The following is a 9,691-nucleotide window of genomic DNA, read 5'->3' on the forward strand; positions in this document are numbered from 1 at the left end:
CCCTGGGGGCAGGTTTGGCCAGGAGCAGTGTGTGCAGTGGCTGCACCTGCTGTCCCTCTCTGTGGTCTGCTGTGTTTTCATCACCCAGCCACTTATGGTAAGAAACACTCTCCATGGTAGAAGCGCCTTCCATCAGCAGAGGACCTAGATGGGAAGGGGAAATGGAGGCTTCATTTTGGTTGTATATGACTTTTCTTTATACCCTGATCTCAGTAGTGGTGCGAGAGAACCAGGAGCCAGGCTCTGCGCTAAGCTGCACATGGGCCTGTTCCTTAATCCTCATAAAAATCTTTGAGGAGGGAACCACTTTAACCCACATTTTTTATTTGAGGAAATTGAACTCAGAGAATTTAGGTCTCTTGGGCGAGGTCACACCTGGTGAGTAGTTGGGCTGGGAATCCAAGACAGTGACTACTGGTGTCTTTAAAACTGGGAGATGGAGTCCTGTTCATGATTAGGGGACAGGAGGACAGCTGTGTGTGGAATGAACACAGACACAGGGCGGCTCTCTGCGCTGTCATGTTTTTCCTTCCAGGTATGCCTCATGGCCTTGGGTTTTGCTTGGAAAAGAAGAGCTGACAACCACTTTTTTACTGAGTCTTTATGTGAGGCTACCAGGGATCTGGACTCTGAATTGGCAGAACGTTCCTGGACTTGCCTCCCCTTCTCTTCAAGCTGCAGTATTCCTGACTGTGCAGGCGAGATTGAAAAAGTAAAAAAATTACCTATGCAGTGCAAATTGAGCTTTAAAAAACTGCTTTATGTTCTATCACCCATATCTGATTGTAGGCTTTGAATTCAAATTGGATTGCATCTTTGGAGACCCGTGGGATGTCTTAATTTCTTATACTTCTTTGCACACACATATATGATAAATGAACACATAAGACGTTTTTTTTTACTCCCATCCTAAAGAAGTTAGAGCATCAAGAAAATGAGCATATTTTAAAATACTGAGGCAAATGAGAACTCTAATTCTTGGCCATGATTTTGGAGAACTCTTAGGCCATTTGCCCTTCAGTGGACCCACAGGAAATGTACTCCTCCCCATCCTTCCTCCCTCTCTGCCTTCATCCCTTCGTCCCTTCCTCCCTCCCTTTCTTTCTTCTTTTATTCAGTTTTGCCTGTTGTATATGTAGCATTCTCTTGGGCAGTGTGAATGATATGAAGGAAGAAAAAGGTCTACTGGCCACTGCAAAGATATTCACAGGCTCATTGACTAAGTACACGTGAAATGCATGTGCAATTCTGTACTCTTGTAATAACCACAAGTCACTTATGACCAAGGACCCAATCCCAGTTCATTTAGCGTCAGACCCCGGTCTGGGCCTCTCCTCACCTCCACCCTCCTCCTCGCAAAGGATCCTAATAAACTCCATGTCTGAGGACCTGTCTGAGGACTCTCAGCCCTGCCTGAAACGAAGGCTGCTGCTGCTGAAGATGGGTGTTGCACACAGGCTATCTACTAGTCATTGTGCTGTTTTACATCTACACCGTATTTACATTTATCATATCATTTGTTCCTTATAACACCTTATGAATTAGGCAGCATCACTGCACCCCATTTAAAGATGAGGTGAAGGAATTAGGCCCAGGCTACACTGCAGTAAAGGGGAGTCTGGGGCCCAAACCTGGCCCACCTTGCCCTTTCCTCCTGCACCCCCCACCCTGCAGCACCTTAGCTCTTGAGAAACAACGTTGCCCTGGTTCCCTCACACCTGTTGGATATCAGCTTTCCTTTCTGCTTGGAAGGCTCTCCTTCCTGTTCTCCCCCCATACAGCTGTGCCCTGCTGTGCTGCCAGTTTGTTCATTTTCTTTCTATTGTCCCAACCTCAGAGGTGAGGCTCCTTCTGATGAATTCAGCCTGATCCTGAGGGCCAGGCTGGCATCTCCAAACCTATGCATGGCTCATTAGCACCTTAGAGTTGGGGCGCCCCCCTACACCCAAGCCTCTCCACCACACATGTTCCTTTCTCAGACCGGCACAACAGCTGAAAGGAGTAACTTAAGCCCCAACACTCTGCATGTGCAGCTTTATATTGTTCGCATTCCTGCTGTCAATTTCCTAGAAGCCCAGAGTCATTAGGAGGAAGGACTGTCTCTGATTCCTCAGATCCAGTGAATTTGTGTTGAATGAATGAATACCTACAATGAGTTCACTTATCTGGCTACTGTTGTGCCCTGTCACGAACAGAGTATGAAAGTAAAAATGATTTTTGGAAAAAGAAAAGAAAGGCAATTTCTTGCTACGACTATACTTTAAAATGATTTTTTCATACCTTGAAAGTCTCTAAGAGAAAATACTGTGTCAGTGCCCAAGATAATTGCTGCTGTAATTTGACGGTAGTAGACACACCCCTCGTGTACAGCAGCTCTTTGTACAACTGCGATCCCTGCCATAAAAGCTTGCCTGGGACATGAGCAGATTTTTAAAAATGGGTCTACCCCCATCTCTGATCCCGTCCCCAACAACCTGGTTTATGTTATCCATACAAAGTACCTCTTTGTTCCCAAATGCCAGGCTGAATGCACAGCACAGCAATGATGCATTCCTTGGCTTGGCAGGAACACAAGGGGCCTCTCTCCTTCCACCCGCCAGCCCGTGGCTCACAGCGCTCTTGTCCCTGACAGGTCTTGGCTGCCCGACAACAAGCTCGCCACCTGCGCTGGGCGCATCCACCATCCAAGGCCCAGCTGAGGGTCACCAGAGAGAGAATGAGGAGAGAGAGTCGCACATGGGCTGCCTTGAGGTGGGTGGCGGCCTCTGTTGGGAGGGCTTGCTCCACTCCAGCTCGCTTCTCAGAGGGAGCGCCCCGCTGCCGCTGGTCCTCCTGGGAGATTGTTCTCCTCGAGGAGTGGGGAGTGGAGGTGGGGACCACCTTGCTGTCCCCAGAGCCATCCTTATTTATACAACGACCTGTGCTGCCCAGCAGATGGGAGGAATTCAGGGAAACAGAATTGAAGTCAGAAAACTCAGTCCCACAATTTGCCCATGATGAGAAATTGATTAAGATAGCTTCCTCCTCTGGGCCTCAGCTTCATGCATCCAGCATGGATTCACACACACAGTTGGATTTCATCCCACCCCATACGTGTGCTTAGCACATGGTCTGGGACTTCTGCTTCTCCAGCTGGGGGACACAGGGATGTGGAAGCTGTAAGCTAAATGCAGCACCTCTTCTTAGGGCACGGATTTAGCCCAGTGACAGGTATTTAAAAATAGTTTAATATTCAGATATGCACAGCTATGTTATGGTTCTCATAACATATTTTGAATTCTTTTAGATAAAACACAAACCTTAAGAATATCATGCTGTGGCAAAGCTCTCCAACTTCTACCTCCAACGCATTTCTCTCAGCGGTACCATCCCCCTCCCATCATGGTGGTGCTGGATGGCAGCCACCACAAGGAGCCTTCGCTAAATGCTAGCCCAAATCCCTCTTTAAATTCGGAGCATGAATTCGGTCTCCTACAAATCTTTCTCGTGTAGTTTGTCAAGGACTTGGGAATTTCTGATAGTTTTTTAAAAAATGGCATGTCATAGAAGCACTTCCAACCATCTTCCTTAAAAAACAATCCCTTCATACAATGTGGCACACCATTAGCTTCCCCTTAAATATTTTCACATCCCTTTCCAAGGAGAAGAGCTGTGGCTGTTTTAGGATGTCACATTTAAAAGAGAGTGGGAGAGGAATTCCAGGAAGATGGAGCAGTGGCCAAGTTTTTTAATCTTATCAGAACTCTTCATAAAAGTAGAGTAATTAAGATAGCAAAAACAAAACCTATAGAAAACATGCACAACAAAATTAAATGAGTTGGCCCCCACCACACACACCTCCAAAGGCACTCAGGTGGGGACCAACCAGAGAGTGCACCCACCCTATAGCTCAGCAGCTACAGAACATGGTGGAGGGAAGGATGGGGTACCTGATGTATCTGAGAATAGGAGAACTCCAGGCTCCTGTAGGTGTTGTTCACTGGGAGTCTGGTGGGTGCATCTGGGAGGAGTTTCCACAGTCAAGTTCACAGGTGAGTGCAAGGTCTGGAAGTCTGGAGCTGCTGGGTCAGCTCAGCCCTCAGAACTAACCAAACCTAGCTCTGCCAGGACATAGCCTTCTGGGGTGGGGTGGCTGGGGGCGCTCCTGGGGGAAGCATCCAAACCAAGCAGAACAGGCCCAGAGAAAGCATTTAGGAAACAGGCAAAACTAGTGAAGTATTAGGTTATAAAATTAAAAAACAAAAACCAATATCATATTTATATACAAGCAAAAGTCAGAGATTTAATACAAGACCATATTCAACAAAGCAAATAATAAATACAACAAAATACACTTAGGCATAATCTTAAGTATAAGTTTCTCTAAGATTTCACTGAGGAAAACTTCCCTATGACTTAAAATCCAGACACAAAAAGGGAAAATAAAAATAAATTGGATTACGTAAAACTTGAATAAGAGAAAAAAATAACTCCTACGTCAAAAGAAACTATTTGTAAAATAAAATGGCAGTGACAAACTAGGAAAAAATATTTGTAACAAAGTTTTAATATTCTTTTTTGGGGGGGGGTGGGGAGGGGACAGAGTTTTGCTCTTGTTGCCCAGGCTGGAATGCAGTGGCTCAATCTCAACTCACTGCAACCCCCGCCTCTCAGGTTCAAGCGATTCTCCTGCCTCAGCCTCCCAAGTAGCTGACATTACAGGCATGTGCCACCATGGCCAGCTAATTTTTTGTATTTTTAGTAGAGATAGGGTTTCACCATGTAGGTCAGGCTGGTCTTGAACTTCTGACCTCAAGTGATCCACCCGCCTCAACCTCCCAAAGTGCTGGGATTATAGACATGAGCCACCATACCTGGCCTAAAAGATCAGCAACTCTTTAAAACAAAAAAAGTGGACTGGAAAAGTGAACAGAGAGTTCACAGAATAGCAGAAATTCAAATGCCCTTTCACTTACAGTAAGAGAATTGCAAATTAAACTGTGAAAATCCAAAAATGTGACCACATACTCTGTTAGTGAGGCTATGGCAAATAGAGCATTTCACACAGTGCTGGTGTGAATGCAAAATGGTACAGCCACTATGGGGGAAATGTGAAGTCTCTACACGATGATAGATTCATTTACCATTTATCCAGCATCCGCACTTCTTAAAATCACTCTTACAGACACAATAAGTAAAACATGAGCATACCCATACACAAAGCAATTTATGTGGGACTTTTTGTAATGAGAATATCCTAGAAAGAACCCACATGTCTTGCTGGAGGGACAGTAACACAGTGGAGTAGTGTCCAGCTATGTAGAAGCATGAGGACTATCCCTCTAGACTCCTAGGGAGAGGCCTGCAGTATTCTCTGCAGGAGGGACGCCAGGTAGAGGAAAGTGGGTGTGCTGTTCTGCCCACTGCTTAATAAAAAGGGACACGAATATGCGTGCCTGTAGATCCACTCCCTAAATAAAACAAGGGAAAGGCAACCCAGGCACCTTTAGGAAATATTAATAGTTACCTGTGGGGAGAGAAGGAATAAGATTTTTTTAAATCTGTGTTAAGTTTAAAAATTCGACCATATAAGCTTAGTCTCTAAGGACAGAAAAAAACTAGGGGAAAAATCTCTAAAGCTGTTTTCACCAATCGTATTGTTAGTGGAGCGTTAGTATCTTTATTTTCTTTGTTGACTTATTGTGGGGTAAAGGAAATGAAGAATTCTGTTATTTTCTAATTCTGTCATTCCTGGTGTCCTTTAAAAGTGGAATTCTTAATATGAGAGAAAGAAGGTACAGATTTGAGTTGAAGGAAGTCAAAACTCTATAGTCCTGAATTTGAATTGAAAGTATAGGTATGGAATCGTGTGGGGTTTGTAAAAATATTTTTCTAGATTTTTCCAGCAAGAAAAGGCCTAGAACAGCCCAGAAGCAACACACAGTTTTAGCACCTAGATTTGGTCCGCCAAAAAGAAATAGGAGTAACTGGGATTCCTGATTTGAAGTTGGTGATGGAAAATGTACGAGATGAACCTGGAATATTTCTTAGGCAAGGGAGCAATTAATAACTGCTAGAGTCATTGTCAGAGAACCAAGAAGCCAGTTTGAAGAGGCTCACGTTGGTCAAACATGGGGTAATTTGACATCAAGATTAGAAACTACTGAATTTAAGTTCATGAAATCTATCTAAAGCCATGAGCTGGTAACAACACCCATAATGTAATTGATCAGTGTTGGTGGACACCCAGAAACCAACTTTATAAAAGCCAGTGAAAGTCTGCCTTTCCTGTACAGACTGTACCCCTGGGAAACCACATAACAGGAGGGGGGTTATTTCTCTTTAGAGAGGAATTCCAGCTAATGAATGAGGACCAGACAATAGAATTAGAGCCTGACCATTTTTGCAGTTTTAATGAAGTAATGAATCTAGACATTGCTCATTAACAGTGGCCAATATAAAAGAGAGAAGGAGAGAGAGAGAAACATCAGACATTATGTGTCTCCTCATAGGAAAACACCATCATCTATGAGGCAACCTACCCAAAACAGTCCAATCGTAATCTAATGAAGCGATTTTGCCAACTTGTAGTTTACAGTAAGAGTATGTTGATATCACCATGGAAAAGCAAGACTCTGAGAACTCTATAGGACAAATAACCACTTGCTCAACAAATAGATCACAAAGAAGCAAAAATAAATAGAGATGATACCTATGGACTGGAAGAGATATGAGGAGGAAACTAATTAATGTAATTCACCATATTAACAGACTAAATAAGAAAAACCATATGCTCGTCTCAATAGAGGCAGAAAAAGCATTTGATAAAATTCAACATTAATTCATCCAAAAAAAAGAACCTCTCAGCAAATTAGGACTAGAAGTAGGAATAGAAAAGAGTTTCCCTGAACTAATAAAGAGTATCTATGAAAACTCGACACCTAACATCATACTTAATAGGGAGATATTGAATGTTTTTTAAGATATCAAACAAGGCAAAAATGTCCTCTCCGATCACACCTATTGAACATCACATTGGAAGTCCTAGCCAATGCAATAGGCAAGAGAAAGAAATTAAAACTATATTGATTTGAAAGGAAGAAATAAAACCATCTATTGGCAAATGACATAAATCGTCTTTGCAGAAAATCCCAAGTAATTTACAAAAAAAAAAGGGTTCTGGAACTAATAAGTGAATTTAGCAAGTTTGCAAGACACAAGTCAATATAAAAAAGTAAATTATATTCCTGTATACCAGCAATGAACAATTGAAATTTAAAAAGGAATACTATTTACAACAGCACCAAATAAATGAAGTACATGGACGTAAGTCTAAGCAAACGTGCAGGATCTGTATGTTGAAAACCACAAAACGCTGATGAAAGAAGTCAGGAAGATCTGAATAAATGGAGAGATAGACTGTGTGCGTTGATTGGAGGACTCAGAAATGTTCAGATGTCTATTCTTTCCAATTTGATCTGTAGTTTTGATGCAATACCACAGCTTTTTTTTTTTTTTTTTTTTTTGAGATGGAGTCTCACTCTGTCACCCAGGTTGGAGTGCAAGAGTGCAATGGCGCGATCTCGGCTCACTGCAACCTCCGCCTCCAGGGTTTGAGCTGTTCTCCTGCCTCAGCCTTCCGAGTAACTGGGATTACAGGTGCCTGCCACCATGCCTGGCTCTTTTTTTTTTTTTTTTTTTTTGTATTTTCAGTAGAGATGGGGTTTCACCGTGTTAGCCAGGATGGTCTCGATCTCCTGACCTTGTGATCCGCCCGCCTTGGCCTCCCAAAGTGCTGGGATTACAGGCGTGAGCTACTGAGCCCAGCAAAATACCACAAGCTTTTTTTACAGATATTGACAAACTGATTCTAAAATTTATATGGAAAGCAAAGGAACTAGAATAGCCTAAACAATTCTGAAAACAATGAGCAAAGTCAGAGGACAGACACTATCTGACTTTAAGACATACTATACAGCTGCAGAAACCAAGGCAGCATGATGTTGGGGACAGATAGACACGCAAATCAATGGAACAGAATAGAGAACCTAGGAATAGACTTACCCAAATATGCTCAACTGATTTTTTGGCAGAGACAGAAAGATTATCCAATGGAAAAAGGATGATCTTTTAAAAATGGTGCTGGGGGCCAGGTGTGGTGGCTCATGCCTGTGATCCCAGCACTTTGGGAGGCCGAGGCAGGTGGATCACCTGATGTCAGGAGTTCGAGACCAGCCTGGTCAACATGGTGAAACCCTATCTCTGCTAAAAATACAAAAAATTACCACGGCATGGTGGTGGATGCCTGTAATCCCTGCTACTCAGGAGGCTGAGGCAGGTGAATCGCTTGAACTGGGGATGGGGAGGTTGCAATGAGCTGAGATTGCGCCACTGCACTCCAGTCTAGGTGACAGAGCTAGACTGTCTCAAAAAAAAAAAAAAAAAAAGTGCTGGTAAAACTGGATATTGCTATGCAAAATAAATAAATTAATTAATTAATAAACCCCAACACACACCTCATACTTTATACAAAAATTTCCTCCCAGGGATTTAAAAGCCAAGTTTCATTTAAAATCTTTTGGCCCGGCATGGTGACTCACGCCTGTAATCCCAGCACTTTGGGGGGCCGAGGCAGGCGGATCACCTGAGGTCAGGAGTTCTAGACCAGTCTGACCAACATGGAGAAACCCCGTCTCCACTAAAAATACAAAAATTAGCCCAGCGTGGTGGCACGCGCCTGTAGTCCCAGCTACTCGGGAGGCTGAGGCAGGAGAATTGCTTGAACCCAGGAGGCGGAGGTTGCAGTGAGCCGAGATCGTGCCACCGCACTCCAGCCTGGGTGACGGAATGAGACTCCATCTCAAAAATAATAATAATAATAATAATAATAACAAATCTTTTGCAAATTGAAACACTCAGGTACCTACATACAGGGTCAGTATGGATGCTAACTTAAAAATTCTTCTTACAGAGACATTTCCATGGACATCCTCATGCTGCTTCTGCTTTTGTGTGTAGTATATGGGAGATTTTCCCAAGATGAATACTCCCTCAATCAAGCTATCCGGAAAGAATTTATAAGGTAGGAGGTTTGGGTAACTCCTCCAGATCTGGGGCCATTGCACTATTCCATAGCCTGTGTGCACCTTCCCCATGTTTCACATCCCACATATGAAATACCGGAAAGATTGTCACCATTTCCCTGGTATTAATAAAACCCCCCTCCATTCACAGACTTTGGACACGTTCTTAGCATCTCGTTTGGGCTAAATAGTAAAATAAGGATATTTGAAGGAATTTTAAGTTCTGTGCCAAAACAGGGTCTTGCAGTTTCTTTTTTGCTGGAGACCTTAGAGTTCTTCTATCAAAGCCTATTGTTGCAGTTCGTAATAACTGACACTCAATTTCAAACAGTTTCTTTTTTTTTCCTTTTTGAGACAGTTTTGCTCTTGTCACCCAGGCTGGAGTGCAATGGCGCAATCTCAGCTCACTGCAATCTCCGCCTCCCAGGTTCAAGTGATTCTCCTGCCTCAGCCTCCCAAGTAGCTGGGATTACAGACATGTGCTACCACGCTTGGCTATTTTTTTTGTATTTTTAGCAGAGATGGGGTTTCACCATGTTCGTCGGGCTGGTCTTGAACTCCTGACCTCAAGTGATCCACCCGTCTTGGCCTCCCAAAGTGCTGGGATTACAGGTGTGTGCCACTACGCC

The 9,691-nt window shown here is 43.4% G+C and overlaps 1 protein-coding gene across 2 annotated transcripts in view; it reads left to right on the plus strand.

Moving 5' to 3' along the window:
* Window positions 1-9,691, plus strand: part of PKD1L1 (polycystin 1 like 1, transient receptor potential channel interacting) — a 183,584-nt gene that overhangs the window by 126,411 nt on the left and 47,482 nt on the right. For both annotated transcript variants that reach the window (XM_030796568.1, XM_030796567.1), the window contains exons 43-46: window positions 13-97; window positions 536-712; window positions 2,633-2,751; window positions 8,951-9,061. In XM_030796568.1, coding sequence (XP_030652428.1) covers window positions 13-97; window positions 536-712; window positions 2,633-2,751; window positions 8,951-9,061 — 492 coding nt within the window. The remainder of the gene's footprint in view (window positions 1-12; window positions 98-535; window positions 713-2,632; window positions 2,752-8,950; window positions 9,062-9,691) is intronic.

Source organism: Nomascus leucogenys, chromosome 17 (genome assembly GCF_006542625.1).
Source record: "Nomascus leucogenys isolate Asia chromosome 17, Asia_NLE_v1, whole genome shotgun sequence".
Taxonomy (NCBI): domain Eukaryota; kingdom Metazoa; phylum Chordata; class Mammalia; order Primates; family Hylobatidae; genus Nomascus; species Nomascus leucogenys.